This window comes from Tympanuchus pallidicinctus, unplaced genomic scaffold (assembly GCF_026119805.1).
Source record: "Tympanuchus pallidicinctus isolate F22 unplaced genomic scaffold, pur_lepc_1.0 scaffold20, whole genome shotgun sequence".
Lineage (NCBI taxonomy): Eukaryota > Metazoa > Chordata > Aves > Galliformes > Phasianidae > Tympanuchus > Tympanuchus pallidicinctus.
Genome location: NW_026294722.1, coordinates 8836274 through 8855555, shown reverse-complemented (window position 1 = coordinate 8855555; position 19282 = coordinate 8836274). Strand labels below are relative to the sequence as shown.

Here is a 19282-nt window from a genome sequence, read left to right as displayed (position 1 = left end):
ACACACACACCCACTGCTTGGTTAGATAGGAGTGTTATTTCTCTGTATGCCTTTGTTAAATGCTTGTCTGGATAGGGTGTTTGTCAGTGGGACAATGGGAGCTGGGATCCCAAGGGATGGTTTCTGGGAATGGTGGGGCTGTGCAATGCTGAGCATTTGAGGGGAATGAAGCAAGGCAGTGTTAGCAGCAAAGCCAGAAGAGTTAATTTTGGGAGCCTACAATACCCATTTGCTTCTCCCTTGGATGCCAGGAAAACCTGCAGAGGGAGAGAAGGGGAAAACTCTCTCTCCTCTCCTGCAAGGCAGCAGTCCAGGATGAGGTTTACTGAGTGCCAGCAGCTTTCCTTCCTCCAGGCTGGCAGGTCCATCCAGAAGAGGCTGGGAGCAGAGCAGAGCTGGCTGCTAGCTTCTTGCTAGCTCTTTGGGACTGTCCTCCTGCAGCTCCTCCTCATCTGACTGCACCACGGGGGTCTCAGCCCCCTCTTCGCTGGTGTCCAGGCTGTTGGGATCCGTGGAGACAGAGGACGTGGAAGAAATGCGTGACTTGGTCTCAGCTGCATTGGGCACTTGCAGGGTGATTTCCTCTTGGCACTGGCTGGCATCTGCTCCTGGAGGAGAGAGAGGTAAGAGAAGGAAGAAAAAGGCTTCTGGAGGCTTCTTCCCTCCAAAACTTCAAAGCTACCCCCCCCCCCCTCCACGTTATTAATCTGTAGGCCACATGTTCTCCTTCACCCCTCTTTGGGGTGCAGTGGGACCTGTGTGACTGCTCAAGCCATTCCCCATCTCACCCCCCTGGCTTGGCTCTGGGCTCTGCCTTGCATTCCTTCCCCATTTTTGGTAGCAGAGCCTTCTCTGTCTTGTGTGAAGCACGGCTCAGAGCCATGCTGTGTGAGGCCATCAGCTGCAGTCACAGGATGTGCTGGGGAAATGTCTGGCTTGGCCTTGGTGACTCGCTGCAGTACATGTGCGTGGGGAGGAAGATGCTGGCATGTGGGGCTTTCCCTGTGGGACGTCTGCCCAGCTTTGCTGCTGGCTCATGGGGCTGTCTGTGTTTGGACTCTCTTATCTTCTGCAGTGCAGTATATTTACAGGGTCTTTACCTCTGGGCTGTGGAGGTGGATAGTGGCATGGACCAGCCCAGGGTGAGGTCTTGCCAACCTCGTGGTAACCAGCACCAAGTGACTGTCTTTGTATGGAAGATGTGTGTATGTGCACATGTACACAGAGCACTGGGACAGGTCAAAGTGGCCAGGGCTGAAGAAGAAGCTGGTGAGGATGCTGGAGGCAGGAAGAGCTCCCGGTCTGGACCACAAAGGGCTCATACCTGTCAGGGGCTCAGAAACGCTGCTCTCCTCTGTCCCACAGGCCAGAAACACATCCACAGTGTCCTGGTCTGACAGGTCCATCATGTCCATCTGCTCCAGCACGTCCACATTCACCTCCATGGAGGAAATGCTCCCCAAGGGGGCTGCAGAGACAGAGGTCAGCAAAATGGTGAGTGCTAGTGTCAGGCAAAGAGCACCAAGCCTGTCTGGCCCATGGATTTCATGAAGAACTCCAAAATGGGAGGCCAGCCTTGCAGTGGAGAACCAAATTGCACCTCTGGTAAGAGGTCCAAATGAGAATCACATTTGCTTAAAACATCCCCTGGAAAACTCTGCTGTCGCCACAATCCCTGCTCCAGCTCCAAACTGCTGTCTGGAGAGCCAGTGACTATGCCGGCAGCCAGCCTGGGTACCCCAGTTCAGTGCCTTTGTTAAGTGGAGTGAGTAATCCATGTGCACACCCACACGCAGCATGTGTGGCCCTGTCCGTGCAGGACATGCTGTCCCTGGCTGCCATTTAGGCTGGGGACATCCTGCCAATCTCTGATCTGTCCCTGCTCCCTGAAGCATGTCTAGTCCTGCTCCGCTACCCACAGCACTTACGTCTCCGATGCTCCAGCTGCAGGTGAGACACGGGGAAGAAGAAATCCACTTCATGCTGGAAAACCTCCTCAAAGAATTTCTGCCGCTCCCGTAGTTTCAACTGCTGCTGCTGCTGCATCTGCTCCGCATCCAGGCTGCGCTGCCCCGGCTCCATGTCTGGGGAAGAAGGCAAGGAGGGTCAGGCCAGGCGGGCTGACAAGCCCTTCTGCCCATGTCTGCTCACTCGGCACTGGGTAGGTGGTTCTCTCTGCTCTGCTTTGCACATTGATCTGGTCACTATGAGTGGATGTTATGTGCAAGAGTGGCAGTGGCACTTGCCATGCTGGAGTCGGCTCTCACTTCTGGCTGGGAAGCCAGGAGCTGGGAGCTCATACACTGTTTTCACTGCTGCTGAAGTAAATTATTGTGGGGGGAAAGGGTGTTGATGTGAGATCAGTCATTTTAAGCACGTTTAAAATTCATCTTTCTTGCTGCAAATCAGTGTTGTCTGTGAACGTTAACATGCAGGGGGAATTCCCTGGAACAAGAATTGGCATTAGTGCTCCAGGCTTCCTGGGCTAAGGAATGCATAAGGAATAAAAAGCATTAGCAGCCTTGTTACCCCTGCACGCGCTCACTCCCACTGCCCCCCCCGCCGCCACCATTGCCATAAATACAGCCGCACCCACGCTCGCAGGCTCCCCCACTCACATCCCCTACTTGCACAGCCAGCTTGGCTTCTGCCTGCACAAACATTTTCATTCCTGTAATTCCTCCTGCAGTTCAGCGCTGGTGCCTGTGTCCCTGGCTCACATGGGAGTGAAGAAGCCCTTGGGCAGTTGTTGAAGGAAAGCAGCAGGGAGTTGTTGCTGCATCCCAGGACCTGGTACATCCCTTTCGGGTTGGGTACCCACAATGGCAAGGACCCAAATGCCACAGATGAACCATGGCCAGTGGCCCTGGCTGCTCCCAGGCTGGTGTTTGACCTCAGTTGTTCCAGATTTCCTCCCTGCAGCTCTTGGCCCAGCCAGCACAAGGAAAATGTGATTACTGGAGCAGGCAGTGCAGTAACCAAGGAAACCAAACAAACATCCCCTGCTCTGTCTGAGCACAGCCCAAACCCTCCACTCCTCGGGGTGGGGTGAAGGGAATCAAGCAGCAGGCAGCGCCCAGCATCCTCTCCCTGTCTGGTAGAGCAGGGGCAGAGACAGCAGGTGGTTGTCAGCAACGCTTAGTGGCAGGACACAGAATGGAGGGAGGTGGTGGGCCTGGTGTGTTATTCTGGGGATAAATGTCACATCATCTCAGAACTCTTTTAGGGCTTCTGTGCCCTCTGCATGCCATTCTCCGGGGCATCCTTCAGCTGAACCACATTCTGCATGCAGCACAGAGCACTCAGGTCTGGCCATCACACACTTCCTGGAAGCAGCTGCAGTCCTCAGCAAGGCAATGCCAGGGCAGCAATCCTGGCTGCCTGAAGGGGCCTTTGCTTTGCTGTGTCTGGCCGCTGGGCAGCCATACAGGTGTAGAGCCCAGGCTGATAGCCATGATGGCAGAAGCAGGGTTCAGGTTTAGCTTTCATAGCTGCATTCCAGTGCTGCTGCAGCACCTTCCCAAAGATACCCTACTTTCAAGGTAAGATGGAGGGTTTCTAAATTCTCCTCCAGTACAAATACAAAATAAACCAAATGCCAGCAGGTGCTGCCTGTAGTGCCATGAGCTCGGCTGATCCTTGCCACTCACCTTCCCGCTGCCCCTCTCTTCCCCACCACATGACTGATAAGTGGGATAAGGGCACGATGGGGTCAGCCAGGACAAGTGCTGGTGGCAACATTCCTGTGGTGCACAGCGAAGGCATGCCGGGATTTCTCTTGTGGGAAGAATTAGCCGGACCTGTTTTGTTTTTTTTTTTAAATGAACTTGTTTTCAAGCTCTCGCTGGGGTGCTGAGCACGAGCTCTGAGCTGCTATTATGTGCATAACACAGCAGCTGCACAGCTCTGCCCTGCCTGACCCGTGACCACGGTGAGAGTCGGGGATGGAGCCTTCCCCGCCTCCCAGGGCTGTTCTGGGCACGCAGGGAGCAAACAGCCCCACTAGTGTAGCTGCTCCCCAGCGGTGCTGGCTGGAGACATAAAGGAGAGCAGCGTTCCCTGCCGCTGCCCTTCGCCATGTGACGGCCGGTCATGCTCCCAGTGCCAGCGTGGGGATTGTCTCATCCTGCTGGCATGTTCCCACCGAGCGACACGTTCACACGCACAATGCGGCCCCTGTGCTCCGCGGAGGATTTGTCAGTACCTGCTGGTGGCCTGGCTTTCGTTACTATTGTCATGGTTATTGCTACAGCCTCTCAGCCAAGGGACCAGAAGCTTATCTGCATGCACAGCCAGGCCCTCCCCGACGGCAGGGCCACGAGCACCCTGCTGCCCGCAGATCCTTCCGGCTCTCACAGCTCGCTGGGCTGTGTGAGGAAGGGACAAGCTCCAGGGATGCTGCTGGCATGGGGTGAGGGCAGAATGGAGTTCAAGGGAGCACCGGCTGAAAGGCGCCAAGCCTTCACTCAGGCTGGGAGCAGAACATGTTGCCGTTGCCTGGCTGTATTTCTGTGGGAAATGGACACATTTTGCATTTTTCCTTTTCCTGCAGGATTTCAGTACAAAACCCCCCTCTGGGCCGGTGAATAGAAGGGGTGTATTTTGGGCTAGGAGAAGGCTTGTTAGTGGAGGCACAAGGCCAAACGGGGGTGGGAACGGCCTTTTCTTCAGCTCTTCAATTCCTTGAAGAAATTTCAAAGGAGCCGAGATTATTTTTCAGCAGGGAAAAAAGGGGTTGAGGAGAGTTCAAATGAGGGGTCACACCAAGCATGGTTCCCTGTTCCCTACAGAACAAATGAGTGGGAGCAAGCTAGCTCAGCTACCTCAGCCCTTCTCCCTGCACTTGCCCTGGACCAAAACCTGACCCTGCACTTCTGGAAAGGATCAGGGCACCCCCAGCTGCCTGGCTTGCAGGACATGGGGAGACTGAAGCAGGGAAGATGCAGCTCCTCGACTGCCATAGTATCCTCCAGGCAACCCTGCAGAGATACGGGCCTCTTCTTGTCCGCCCTGCCCCAGCAAAAACATGGCAGAGCAAGGGTAAGTCCCAAGGGCTCTCTGCTCCTTTAGCCTAGGGAGAAGCAGCTGGAGTGGAAAGCTGGGAATGCTGCAGAGAAGCGTTCAGGGTCATGCACGTGGAAATGGGATACTTGGACACCATGGCCGCCTGAGCATGAATTCCCTGCCCGGTCCCTTCTCAGTCAGCTTTCCTGACCTCGTGTCGCAGCAAAGCAAAAAATAACCACAGCCTTGGTGAGAGGAAATGCACCAGAAGAGTGGAAGGGAAGCGGTGGTTTTGGCAGAGCCGTTCGCTGGGAAAAGCGAGGAGGGCTGAGACGGGGAGGACGCGGCACTTTATAACCCCTCTGTACAGCGGTTTCAACGCCTGCACTCCTCCAAGGCATCTCCAAATCCCCTGCATCTCAGCACTAAAAATATCCCTGCCGCCCAGAGCTCTTTTACCCAGCAGAGGCTGTGTCATAAGACCCGGCTATTTACGGGGCCATGATTCAATTCTTACAGCCGCGGGAGGACGAAAAAGCCGGGAGGGCAGCACGGCGTGGGGAAGGGAAAGGCTCGGCGCGCAGACGGCTACGGCTCCCAGTCATCCCATACCGCTGTTCGTGCTTTGCTCTGCTCGCTCTCTTCATCCCTTAAGCCCTGCTGGTGCGGGAGCACCTGGTGCTCCTGGGGGCTCACGGACAGCCGCCTCTGCTCCTGTCCTGTGGCTAACAGGTCCCCGAGCTCAGTCGCTTCCCAAGCAGGTGCCCCCACTGCGCATCCCCATCCCGGGCTCGGGGCTTTCCACGCATCCCCCTTTCGAAGCAGCCGGACCGGCAGGCTGCAGCTGCGGGGCGAGCCAGGATTTGGGCTGGTAGGACTTCGAGGGGGGCATCGCCGCTCGGCAATCAGCCCTTACAGCACGTTACAGGGCAGACCCCCTCCCGACCCCGCTCCCCCTCCCTCCGAACGCTCCCCCGCACTCCGCCTCGCCCAGCACTCACCGGGCAGCCGCCGGCTGCGGCTCCGAGCCCCGGCGCCCGACATACGGCGGCGGCTGCTGAGCCCGGGCCGGCTTCAGCGCGGGGCTGCCGCTCGCCCATGGCCGCGCTGCGGGGCGGTGCTCGGTGCTGCGGGGCGGTGCCAGCGAGCGGGCGGTGCGCGGGGCTCGGGGGGCTGCGTGGATGCTGGAGCCCGGCGGGGTCTCTGCGGGTCTGGCTGCCGTGCGGAGGTCCCGTTGCAAGGGATGAGGATGCACGCTCTGCTCGCTGCGTCCTTTATTGTTATTGTTTTGTTTTTTTTTTTCCTCTGGCTAAAAGGAATCGCCGGGCGCTGTTTGCATCCTTCTCCTGCTGCCTTTGCTGTCTGCCCCACTTGCTAGAAGCTGGGCTGAGCTGGAGACCTGTTGCCTGTGCTTCCCACAGCTGCTGGTGTCACCTCGTGCAGGTGATGTTGGTGACAAGGGGTGAGCTTTGGTGTGGATGTGGGTACCTGCAGGCCTGGCTTGCACCAGGCAGTGTGCCCACCCTGTCAGCCACCCCCGCTGACCCTTGCTGAAAACATGAGAGTAGGGCCAGGGAATGAGCTCAACTCTGTGCTATGTGCAATGTCTGCACCCATTGGCACCGCTTCCCACCACGGCACACTGAAGCCGCTCCCTTGCTCAGGATTCCCTGCAGCACCCCAAGGTCCCTGGGGCTCTGTGCTCCCCGTGTCCCCACTGTGGGCACAGCACTGGTGGTGCTGAGGGACCCACATGCAAGCATCTGTATGCTCCATCCTGCCTGGCTGGGAGGGGGCTGGGAGCCATGATATCAGCCACCCACAGCCTGACTCATCCCAGCTCTCCAGCACAAGCAGTGCAGCTCAGAAGGGCACTCATTTCATTTAAACTGATAATGCCCCACATAATGATTTTCACTCGTGACCAAGCGTGCCTGCTCCTTACCAAAGGGCAAGAGGGGACACTGAAGGTGACAGGGAGTTCCCACTCGAAGTAGGGAGCCCTGAGAGCAAACCTCTGATTGATACCCATAGGGATGGAGCCCAATTGTGCTGCTGGGGCAGGCCCATGGCATTGTCCTGTGCCACCCTAACCACGGTGCTCTGGTCCCTGGGAAGTGTCCCCAGGAGATCCGGGTCACTGGCCCAGGTAGGGAATGACACATCTTCTTTCCGGGACACAGAACTCAGCTCCTGCCAAAAATCCTCAGGGGACCCAGCATCAAAGCGTGGTCGTCATCAGGGGAAAATGCAACGTGACTTGTTCCTCCTGCTGCTCCCGGTCAGGTTTCTCCCTTCTATTACAGGTTTGCAACAAACAGGAGGTGAGTCAGGGCGTGTGGGGCGGGAGGTGAGGATGGAGCTGGGGAGGGAGCAGCTGCACAGTGAAAGGTGAGCTGGTGCTAGGCAGGTGAATCATTCCGTGGGGAAAATCGATCGTAATCCTCACAGGCAGTGCTGGCAGTGAGGCACAGCTTGGCTCGTTTGGTAAATTGCAGAGCAAAGAGAAAAACAAGGCAAGGATTTTTTTTTCTGAGGCAATAAATTGTGAGGGAGCAGCCTGCGGAGCTGCAGCAGCCGCATTCCCTGGGCTCCTTAAAAGGGAGATTTTAGCCTGGGACAGCAGGGAGAGAGCAAAGCCATAAACACCCTCACAGGAATGTGGCTGCTGAGAAATGAGGCTCCCACAGCACTGGGGGGAGCAGGGCCATGCTCTTGGCCATGCCCCAAGAGAACGCCGGTGTCCTCAGGTCTGGTGGTCCCCAGGGGGCTCTGAGCTAGTGCTGTGTCCCTGCATCCCAGGTCCGTGCCCTGCAGACGTCCCCATGGCTGGCTGGTGGCATGGGATCTGGCAGAGCTGCAGGGCAAGGCATGGCTGCTCACATCAGTGACTGCTCTGTGCATTTGGGGGGGTTCCCTTTCTACTCTTTTAATCTTTTCACTCCCTCAGGATCTACAGACTGCCCCTCGGGGATACTTTCTGACATAGCCCTGCACTTTTCTCCCACACCAGAATGTGTTGCATTTCTGTTGAAGCCAGCTGGCAGGGATGGCTGCATGGAATTTGCAGCAATTTGAGAAGGGAGGAGGAGTGGAAACGGGTACCTGCTCGGCGGAGGGAGCATCCCCCATCCCGACCATCCCCGGCTCCCCAGGTGCCTCTGCGTAACAGGTTTGAAGCCCTGGAAGTCAAGGGGGGGACGAGTGAGAGTGCGGAGACAGGTTCACCTGTGAGGTTGCCTCAGGCGAAGCGGTCGCCCCCAACCCTCAAGACTGCTTCTACCCGCAAGGACAGGAGGGTGATTGTCATAGGCGACTCCCTTCTGCAAGGAACAGAAGGCCCTATATGCCGGCCCGACCCTACCCGCAGAGAGGTGTGCTGCCTTCCTGGGGCACGGGTCAGGGACATTTCAAAGAAAATTCCTGGGTTGATTCGGTCTTCAGATTATTACCCACTTTTAATAATTCAGACTGGCGGCGAGGAAGTTGATAAGGAAAGCCTGAGGTCTATCAAGAAAGACTTCAGGGGAATGGGGCGAATACTTGAAGGTGCTGGGGTGCAGGTGGTCTTTTCTTCTATGCCCGTGCTGTCAGGGAAAGGTACAGGGAGGATCCAAAATACCCAACTCTTCAATAGATGGCTTAAGAGCTGGTGCAGGCGCAAGAATTTCGGCTTTTTTTACCATGGGGCAATTTACACTGCACCTGGCATGATGGCTGCTGATGCATGCAGCCTGTCCCTGAGGGGTAAGAGGATCTTAGCTGAAGAATTAGCGGGACTCATTGACAGGTCTTTAAACTAGGAATGAAGGGGGAAGGGGACAAAATAAGGGCTACTGGGGTTGAACGGGTCATTCGAGGGCTTGTACCAAACTCCATGGGCAATGATGGCAGAGTGCATAGGGAAGGACTAGGGCAGGGGGTGCTGGGGATGCTGCTGCTCTAGGGGATCCTAGATCCCTTATAAAGGTGGCGAGACGGATAGCCCGGCTGAAGTGCCTTTATACCAATGCACGCAGCCTGAGTAACAAGCAGGAGGAACTGGAAACTGTGATGCACTCGGAAAGTTATGACCTGTTGCTATCACAGAAACATGGTGGGATGACTCCCACAATTGGGATACTGCCATCGACGGCTATAGACTCTTTAGGAGAGATAGGAGAGGTAGGAGGGGTGGGGGAGTTGCTCTCTATGTCAGAGATTGGATAAACTGTGAGGAGCTCCCTACGAGAAACAGTCAAGAACAGGTTGAGAGCCTGTGGGTTAGGATTAGAGATGGGACTAATATAGGTCAGCTGGTGTTAGGGGTATACTACAGACCACCTGATCAAGGGGAGGCTGTTGACGAGACTTTCTTGCTCCAGATGCGTGAGATGTCTGGCTCACAGGCTCTTGTCCTGGTGGAGGACTTCAACCATCCAGACATCTGCTGGGAAAACCACACGGCGAGCTGCAAGAGCTCCAGAAGGCTCTTGGAATCCATTGACGATAGCTTTCTGGTTCAGGTATTGGACAGACCGACCAGAGGTGAAGCACTGCTAGACCTGCTGCTTACCAACGCCGAGGAGATCATCAAAGGCGTCAAGGTTGGAGGCTGCCTGGGCTCCAGCGACCACAACCTGGTTGAGTTTGTGATCTCAAGCGATGTGGGCCTGGCAAAGAGCAGGATCAGGACACTGAACTTTAGAAAAGCAGACTTCAAGCTACTCAATGGATTGCTGGCCAAGATCCCCTGGCGCTCTGCCCTCAAAGACAAGGATGTTGAGGAGAGCTGGCGGCTCTTCAAAGATGCCCTCCTGGAAGCACAAGAGGTCTCCATTCCTCTGAATAAGAAAGTGGGCAGGCGAGGTAGGAAACCGGCATGGCTCAGCAAGGACCTGCTGAGAGAACTGAGGGCGAAGAAAGGGGTGTACAAGCTCTGGAAACAAGGCTGTGTCACCTGGGAAGAGTACAGGGATGCCATCCGGACTTGCAGACGTGGGATCAGGGAAGCCAAGGCGCAGGCAGAACTGAACTTGGCAAGGGACGTGAAAAACAATAAGAAAACCTTCTACAGGTACATTGGCCAGAAGAGACAGGCCAAAACGGGCGTACCTACTTCGGTAAATTTAAAAGGAGAACTGGCTTCAACAGATGAAGAGAAAGCTGAGGTGCTGAATGAGTTCTTCACCTCGCTCTTCACTGGTGGCCAGGATTCTAGTCTTTTTCACGTCCATGAACCCTGCATCCCCAAACCTCTATGTGGGGACCAAGGAGGTAAATCCCTCCCCACTGTAAGGGCAGAGCAAGTCCGAGAGTGCCTCCTCAGACTGAATGAATACAAGTCTATGGAGCCATATGGCGTGCATCCCAGGGTCCTGAAGGAGCTGGCTGAGGTGGTTGCCGAGCCGCTCTCCACCATATTTGAGAAGTCGTGGCTGTCAGGTGAGGTCCCGGATGACTGGAGGAAGGGTCACGTCACTCCCATATACAAGAAGGGGAGCAGGGAGGACCCGGGGAACTACAGGCCGGTGAGTCTCACCTCCGTGCCTGGGAAGATCATGGAACAGATCCTCCTGGACAACATGCTCGATCACATAAAGAATGAGCATGTGATCCGAGACAGCCAGCACGGCTTCACCAAAGGAAGGTCATGCCTGACTAATCTTGTGGCCTTCTATGATGGAGTGACGGCATTGGCGGACGAAGGGAAGGCGACCGATGTCATTTACCTGGACCTGAGCAAGGCCTTTGACATGGTCCCCCACCACATCCTCATCTCCAAATTGGAGGGAAGTGGATTTGATGGGTGGACGACCCGATGGATAAGCAATTGTTTGAAAGGCCGCAGACAGAGGGTGGTGGTCAATGGCTCTGTGTCCAGGTGGAGGCCGGTAACAAGTGGTGTCCCCCAAGGGTCTGTCTTGGGACCGGTGCTCTTTAACATCTTTATTAATGACATCGATGAGGGAATTGAGTGCACCCTCAGCAAGTTTGCTGACGACACCAAGCTGAGTGGTGCGGTTGATACGGTGGAAGGAAGGGATGCCATTCAGAGGGACCTCGACAGGCTGGAGGGCTGGGCTCGGGTGAACCTCATGAGGTTCAACACGGCAAAGTGCAAGGTTTTGCATTTGGGCCGGAAGAACCCCAGGCACCCGTATAGGCTGGGAGGAGTGGGCCTTGAGAGCAGCTCGGCAGAGAAGGACCTCGGGGTCCTGATGGACGAGAGACTGAACATGAGCCAGCAGTGCGCTCTGGCAGCTCGAAAGGCAAATGGGATCCTGGGCTCCATCAGGAGAGGGGTGGTCAGCAGGGAGAGGGAGGTGATTGTCCCTCTCGGCTCTTGTGAGGCCCCATCTGGAGTACTGTGTCCAGGTGTGGAGCCCTCAGTACAAGAAAGACATTGAGATTTTGGAAAGGGTCCAGAGGAGGGCGACTAAGATGAGCAGGGGGCTGGAGCACCTCCCCTATGAGGACAGGCTGAGGGAGTTGGGCTTGTTCAGCCTGGAGAAGAGAAGGCTGCGGGGTGACCTCATTGCGGCCTATCAGTACCTGAAGGGAACCTACAGCCAGGAGGGGAGTAAACTCTTCAAAAGGGCTGACAATAGCAGGACTAGGGGAAATGGATCCAAGTTGAAGGAGGGAAGATTTAGGTTGGATGTTAGGGGGAAGTTCTTTACAAGGAGAGTGGTTAGGGCCTGGAACAGGCTGCCCAGGGAGGTTGTGGATGCCCCGTCCTTGGTCGTGTTCAAGGCCAGGTTGGACGGGGTCCTGGGCAACCTGGTCTAAATGTGGATGTTTGGTGGCCCTGCTAGGCAGGGGGGTTGGAACTACATGATCCTTGAGGTCCCTTCCAACCCGGGTGATTCTGTGATTCTGTTATTCTGTGACGCTCAGATTGGAACCACTGCCATTGAATGGGCTGCCAGAGCTGGGTGAAGGCATGGCTCACCGCGAGCCCTGCAGCACTGGACCTGTCGTGTCAATGTCACCACACAGCCTCAGCCCCCACGGAGCCAGGAGACACTTGGCACAGGGCTGGAGGCAGTGTGGAGCTGGGACAGATGCTGGTGTCCAGAAGGACCGCAGAGGAAGAGCCGTCCCAACACGCAGGGTACAGACAAGCATTGTTTGCCACTGTGTTCTTCTCACCCTTAAGCTGCTCTATCCCTGTACCCCTATTGAGCTCTCCCTCCATCAAGCTGATCTCCCATTGAGCTGTCTCTCTGTTGATCCATCTCTGCCATTACAGGGCTGTCCCCATTCTCTTTGCACAGCTGGGTGCTGGGACTGGAATTCTAGTGTCACAGAACAGTGAGGTCACAGCCCATGACACTGTGGCCACCAGCAGTGCCAAGAACAGCCCCCAACACCTCTCCCCACAGCTTTGCATTGCCATCTGAGGCCACAAAATGAAATCAGCTGCACCCAAAATGAAATCAGCTGCACTCCAGGAGGTACAACGCTGTGGCATGGCACTGCACTCCCCGAGCCACCACCATGGGGACATCACAGGGAGGGGACCCTATCAGAGGGGTTGGGGTCTCCATGTGCCTTTGGCAATACCATGATCTGGGAGAAGGCCCCACTGATTTGCCCACCCCTTGCTCAAATTAAGCATCTCTGCTTGGGGTGCAGTGAGATGGATGCTCTCTGAGATGAGCTTGGTGCCACCCTAACCCTAACTGTGACCCTGTGACCCATGTTTTCTCCCCCTCTCAGGCTGGAGGCCCAAGGGACAAGCCCTGCCCGCTGTGCATCGTGGAGCAGAAAAGTCGCCTCTGGAAAGTAAGGGTCCCTTGGCATCACCACAGGGGCTGTGTGGCATGGGATGGTCTCTGAGCCCTACCCCTGTCCTCCTGCCCCACAGACACTGAAATCACTGACACTGCTTCGGCTGCTGAAGAGCACAAACCGCAGGGTGCAGCGGCTGCATGCAGTTGCTGTGCACTGCTGGCACTCACTCAAAGCACAGGGGCTGCCCGGCGTCACATCACTGCTCCCCAGGTAGGTGGGGGTGCAGAGTCCGTGCCCCAGCCCTGCTGCTCTGCTGGGAAAGGACTACAGCAGGATAAAGCCCAGGGGTGTGAATTAGAGGCAGTTTGGGGTGGTGCGGGGAGGGTGCTGGGTTCAGCTTTAATGGAGGTGTGCAGACAGGTGCAGCCCATTAGGTGCACTGAGCCACGACCACCCGCACCCGGTGCTGGCATACAGCCCCTCTGGGCAGCACAGATGCAGGATGCTTTTCGGTCTGGGCTTAGGGAATGTCGCCACATGCCAGAGGTGGAGGAGGCTGTGGACAACGCTGAGACCAGCTCGACCAGCAGCATCGTGGATGCACCAATGGACTCAGTGACAAGCACACCACCAGCAGCTGTGGAAGCCAAGCGGGACTTATTGAGGACCCTTCCCCAGCGCTTCCACATGCCAGCCCCCAAAGTGCTGTGCCGGCCTTCAGCCCAGCGCTGGGTCAAGCCCTGCTGCACCCGATCCTGCGGAGAGAGCCTGGAGCGCACGCTCACCATCCATTACTCCCGGTGACCACCATTGGTATGAGCACTGTCCTCACTGAGCAGGGCCACCCCCCTGAGCTCCAGCACAGCTCATCAGCTGCTGGCTTCACTTTCAGGGCTGCCTGAGGAATTGGAGAAGAGCTGCCAGGAGACCTGTGAGGTGATGCACTCAGCCTTCTGCTATGAATAAAGGTGGTGGCTGTCTGTCTCAGAACTGCTTTTAGTTTGACTCTCCACTGTGCCTGTAAGAGGTTTCTACTTGCTTTGGATTCAGGGGATGGAGAATGCTGGGGTGCAGCCCCCCCCCAGGTGCAGGGATAGATGTGTACAGAGAGGAGGAGGACTCTCTTCCGGGCACCCCAGGACACGCTGTGCTCATGCCCACGGGGCTCAGACACCACCAGCCCCCATGGTGATGCTGTCAAAGTTCCAGAAACCTCCTGCTCCCATCTGGGCTGGGGTAACCAAAGAATGACTCATTGGAGAAAAGCCAGGATCAGGCTGTAAAGATGCACAGTACCGTGTAATCCCCTTAAGGATATTACAGCAATGGGAGCTGCTGGTGCCAGAATCAACAAAGAACGTTTTATAGCTGGAGGTGCTGAAGTTGAAGGCTTTGAAGCCACACACACTTCAGGCTTTGTTCAACGTGATGCACTGGGTTACCCAGGAGGCTCAAAGCACACAGCCTGAGGGTGGCTGCAGCCCCACAGCAATGGCAGCTCTCAGAGCAACACTGGGACAAGCACAGAAAGCACCAAATGAAGAGCAAGAGCACAAGGAGAGAGCATGAACCCAGAGCAATGCTCACTCTGCCCAGGTCTCCACTGCTGGAAGGCCCTACTGCACATTTGGGGTGGCACGTGAGAGCTGCAGTCTGGTTTGACAGTGGCTTTCGGCTCTGCACAGAGCAGTGCACAGAGCACAGCACACCGGGGCCAGTCCAGCAGATGGCACTCGGATCGCATGGTGCTGGGGCTGCACAGCATGGAGCTGCACAACAGAGGGATTCGTGGAAAGGGACAGGATTGCACAAGGCTGAGAATCCTAGGAAGGGACAGGGCTGCACAACTGAGGGTTTGTGGGAAGAAGCAGGGTTGCATGAGTCTAGGAAGCTTAGCAGAGGATGGGGTGTATGTGGGATGCCCGGTGCACTTAACCCTTGAGACCCCAAATCCCACAGTTTCCCATGCAGCTCCATGTGCTGAGCTGCATTTTCCCAGGCTAGGGGGGTGAGTGCTGGCAAAGGGGTGTAATGGTGTCCATGGGCACAGGGAGCTTAGATGTGAGGTGCAGGCTGCATGCAGCCATGAGTGCTAGCAAAGGGCTGCAATGAGAACTGCTCTGCCTGTGGGCACTCATTAACGATGGTTCAGCCTCCTTGTTAATTAACCATGGCCAGATCCACTAATTAGCTACGGCCAGAGCTGGCTGCCCTCCTCACGGAGGTGGGCGGGGATCCTGCAGGCCATGGGGTACCAGGGCTGGAGTGAGGGTAGTGGCATGGGGCGGCAGTGGGGCACGGCTGCGATACTTGTGGCGCTGGGTAAGGCCGGGGCTGGGATCTGGGTTGGGACCTGAGTATGAGAGCCAGGTCCAGTCTGGATTCAGGAGATGGCATGGGGAACATCCTGTGCCTGGGATATCTGGGTGCTGGGGTCCCCTGCCTGCGCCACCCCAGGGAGGAGGTGGGTGTTGCCCCCAGAGGTCCCATGCTCACACCAACCCCTTGGTGCTGGTAGGGTATCTGGCCATGCTGCTGGCATCGGGCACCGCCTGCACCAATGTGTACCGAAGGGTCTCTGACTGCGTCCTGAAGCTGGGAGAGAGCATGGCCACATACGGGGAGGAGGACAGCATGGAGCTGCAGGGGCTGCACAGGGTCTGTGGGTGAGTACAGCCGTGCGAACCTCTGCTTTCATGTTTATTTGCCTGCCTCCTTGCTAGGCACCAAGCAGACGGGAGCTGGGTATGTCCTGCTCTTTCTTCCCCTTTTCTGCACAGAAAAACCAGCTCAGGGTGTGCAGCCTTCCCAGGACATGGCAGGATGCTGGGATGCAATGGGAATTTCTCAGTACTGTGTCTCTGAGCATGTGGGTTCTTGGTATTGGGGACAGCAGGGCACGCAGCACAGTGTGTTCTGTGTCCGGCTGCTGAGGGCTGATTCTTCTCTGCTGAAACTTCCAGCTCCAGGGCAGGTGAATGTGTAGGAGGGGGCTTTGAACAGGGATATAAAATAGAAGGAATGGAGGAAGGAGTCTTCCCAGTGGGGCAGGGGCTCAGGAACTGGCTTGTCTCAGTCCTGGTGAAGTGGTGACAGTGCATGACAAGCCTGCTGTGACCAGAGGAAAAAGACAGTGACGTCCCAGTTTCCTGTAAGGAACTATTTCTGAATGACTGGCCTTTAACCCCATCCTTTCTCTGCCTTCCCAGAATCATGGTCCTCTCTCTGGGTACATGACTTGGGGGTGGAAGTGGAGCTGAGAGCATTGCACCAGCAGCGTGGACATCTTGGTTCCCTAAGGGCTGTGTGACCGCAGCCCAGCAGCTGAGCAGGGGGGGCTGAGTGGGGCGAAACACTGCAGTGTGCCATCCCTGACCAAAAGCAGAAGTGGGTTGGGTGCTGCTTTGTGCCACCCTTTACCCAAAGGGATGAGTCAGGCTAAACCCCCACCTCGCCTGGCAGCAGGCTCTCATTATCTCAGGATATTTATTCTGCCACGGTGACTCTGTTTAATGAACTGGATCACAGCTGGCATTCTGACTTCAGCTTGGTAAGAAAACTAAATAAAGTTCTCTCTTCTGCATGTCTGGAGGAAGGTGCCAACTCCAGCACCGGGTGCTTAAACAAAACCAGGCTGAGCTGTTCTGGTGCTGGGGTCTGTGCTCTATTGCTGGGCTGGGATGTGAGCCTGGGGGCCCGGGGTAGCAAAGGTGCAGAGCCACTGCTTTTCTTTTTGAAGGGAGACCTGGGGAAGATTAGCAGCAAGCATGGCTTAGAGCCTAATCTATCTTGGGGACAGGTTATCATTCTGAGAGAAACCACAGCTTCAAACCACACTGGTGAACCGTTCTGAGGTCTTGCTTGCAGGTGCTGGGGAGCTCTGCCAGCCAGTGCTGCCCGTGCCAGCTGGAGGAGTCACCAGGGCTGTAGCTCCAGGGCTGAGCACGGGCCATGGCATTCGCTGAGACTTTCAGGCTCCTGCTGGTTTATTTTGTGGGTTTGCATCTACAAAGTAGTGACCTCACCTGTGAGCTCAGCTGTGCTGGGACATGCTGTCGTGCTGCTGTTCACACAGCAATCTCCTAGGATGTCATCATCCCCTCCCCAGCACAGTGCAGCACTATACAGCAGCCTTTGCTTCTGGCACTCAGTCAAATACTCTGATAGTCCCAAATACTCTGCAACTGAAATAATCTAAATAAATCTCCTCCACAAAGCAACATGCCAAACCCAAACAGACGGAGATGCCTGCTCCAGTCCTCCCCATGCAAGGCAGGGAGGCACGGCTCTGCCTGGTGTCTTCACCTGGGGGCAGCTGGAGCTCATCCACATTGCTCTGCAGCTGTGGGCAGAGAGCTTATTGGGAACAGCTCAAAAGCAGCTTCTCCAGAGCCAGCTGGCTTCTTCAGCAAAGGTAAGCAGGAGCTGAGGGGCAGACGCAGCAGAGGGCTAGTGCTGGAGTGTGCTAGGCCAGCAGGACTGCACTCATCATGCTCTACATGGAAGTCCTGTTGGGCTGCTGAACCTTTAAGCTTTAATAGAGTGGGTGTTTCCTGTTGGGCTGCTCTCTGTGCTGGTCCTGGGGCTCAAAATATTGAGGCTGCAGATGTTTGCAGGGTTGACTGGGCTCTGCCTGCTCCTTCGTGCTGTGATACAGTAAGGGAATTAATGGTGCGGTTCTCTGCTGCAGGTACTGGGATGAATTTCATGTCTGTGCCCTGACTGCTCTCTGGGAGTGCCAGAAGGAAGCAGCAGCCATCTGGGAGATGCTGAGGAAGGAGTCCCGAAAGATCAAATTCCAAGGCAGCCTGTTTGACCTCTGCAATCCCAGCACAGCCCAAAGCTTTGCCTGTATCTGCGTTCCCCATGTGTCAGTTCTTAGCATCCCCCTCATCATCACTTGGCTGAACTTATAGACCTCAGCTCCGTAAGTATCACAGCGAAGGTGCTGGCAGCACGCTGGGGCTCCTTTCTGATGGTTTGCTTTTCCAGACCTTTGAGGAACACAGTGTGCAGTACCAGCAGACTCTCAGCTCTGCCCCGTGTCTGTGAGACTCTGAAGAGTTCAGCAGCATCTCGTGGGTTTCGCTATTTCTCTGTAGTTTGGGACATTTGTCCCCTTTGGCCTCAGGGCACAAGCGGAGCTCTGGCTGCCTGCAGGGGATCTGGAGGAAAATGGGAAGTGAGTCACGAATACCAGATTCTTTTTGGACCTTTCCATGGCTCTTGTATGGAAGCCTGTTTGTTCAGCTGCCTGTTTCCACAATGTCAGCTCTCCAGGTTTTTGATTTGGGTGCTGGAAACTTGTGAGGGCAGGGGATGGTGTACGTCCTGCAAAGAGCACAGAGGTGCTGGCTTTCTTTCTGGGAGGACACCTTGAAAACCCTGCTAAAGAATAGCCTCAGGTGCATGACCTCTTTCCTGGCACATATCTGGACTCCCAAGTAATTCCTGTGTTATGTGTAGGTCACTTTTCTAAGGAAATGAAGAGGCAAGAAAATCTTTGGGTGGGGGGGAGATGATACTAAGCAACTGTGACAAAACCTTTCTAAAGTAACTCTTTTGCTTTGATGTTTTTCCCAGTAGTACTTGTAAGCAGCTCTGTGGGTGACTGTGTGTAATTTTATAATATTAAATTCTGTTGCAGAGATTGAAGCTATTTGTCCTGCCTCCTGTTTGCAGTGCAGCCTCTTCTAGCCCCCCTTTGCAGCTCAGAGCACTGTTAGTTTTGCAGCTTTGGTACAAGCACAGAAAGTGCTTTTTGCCCTAGAGAGGTGCTTGCATGCAATTTCTGGGTACACTAGAAAGACTGTTATTGGGAATGCAATGCAGTTATGTGTGCAAGGACACTAAAAAAGCCCTGCCCTGCCTTACTGTGTAGGGGAGGAGGAGCCACAGGGACCCAGTGTGGCCTGGGGCCAGTGGTTCTCCCAGGGGAAGCACAGTGAGTCTTGCTTGGTCTTTCCCCTGCTTTCAGTTCATGCCCTGCAGAGTACTGCCACTCCTGAATGGGGAAGGAGCTGGTTTTCATCACGCTCTGCATTAGTGCTTAACAGCTGGATGTGGCTGTGAATTTCATGTTCTAATTAAGAGAACCATCTGTTTTTCATCAGATTTGAAATGTCTGTGTTTAACTAACAGGGTATTTCAGTCTGCCTTACCTAAATATGTCACACATCACTCTGGCTGTTTTCAGACTGGTCACATGTCAGGGCACTTGCTTTGTTTTTAGGACAGGAGTAGTGGTTTGGGGTTTTTTAATGACTGCTCGCGTTCCTCTCCTGGCACTCATGCTTTTCCTCTTACTACTCTCTCATTTACCCATTCAGCTCCTGCAGCTGCAGGATGGAATGAATGAATGGAGGCAAATTCCAAGAATTGAGATGGGGAGGAGCAGCTGGTGTTCAGACAGCACTCCAGAGCAAGGTTGAACCCAGGCCTTCAGCAGACGAGTTATTCATGTACTCAGCATCTCTGGCACAATGCCTGACAACAGGCAGTGGAGAAAGGGTGAGCCAGGGCACTGCAGAGCCCGCTGTGAACCACGATGCTGCTTTGG

The 19282-nt window shown here is 55.4% G+C and overlaps 2 protein-coding genes across 3 annotated transcripts; one reads left to right on the top strand and one right to left on the bottom strand.

Annotated features, from left to right (window-relative positions):
• Positions 1-17: 17 nt before the first annotated feature.
• Positions 18-6146, bottom strand: DBNDD2 (dysbindin domain containing 2). The gene is made up of 4 exons (XM_052684174.1): positions 6006-6146; positions 1929-2084; positions 1325-1468; positions 18-608 (listed from the first exon to the last, which is right to left on the bottom strand). Exons 1-4 carry the CDS (start codon positions 6046-6048, stop codon positions 403-405), a joined length of 549 nt encoding a protein of 182 aa, XP_052540134.1. The 5' UTR covers positions 6049-6146; the 3' UTR covers positions 18-402.
• Positions 6147-6245: 99 nt separating this feature from the next.
• On the top strand, positions 6246-18364 carry TP53TG5 (TP53 target 5). Of its 2 annotated transcripts, XM_052684153.1 has the most exons (6): positions 11881-12100; positions 12709-12774; positions 12857-12993; positions 13248-13659; positions 15242-15389; positions 17414-18364. In XM_052684153.1, the coding sequence occupies exons 1-4, from the start codon at positions 11930-11932 to the stop codon at positions 13525-13527; spliced, it is 654 nt and encodes a 217-aa protein (XP_052540113.1). In that variant the 5' UTR covers positions 11881-11929; the 3' UTR covers positions 13528-13659; positions 15242-15389; positions 17414-18364. The 2 variants fall into 2 exon arrangements, with proteins under 2 accessions (XP_052540112.1, XP_052540113.1); XM_052684152.1 differs by lacking the exons at positions 11881-12100; positions 15242-15389; positions 17414-18364 and adding an exon at positions 6246-7328 and having other exon boundaries at positions 12857-13694.
• Positions 18365-19282: the final 918 nt, after the last annotated feature.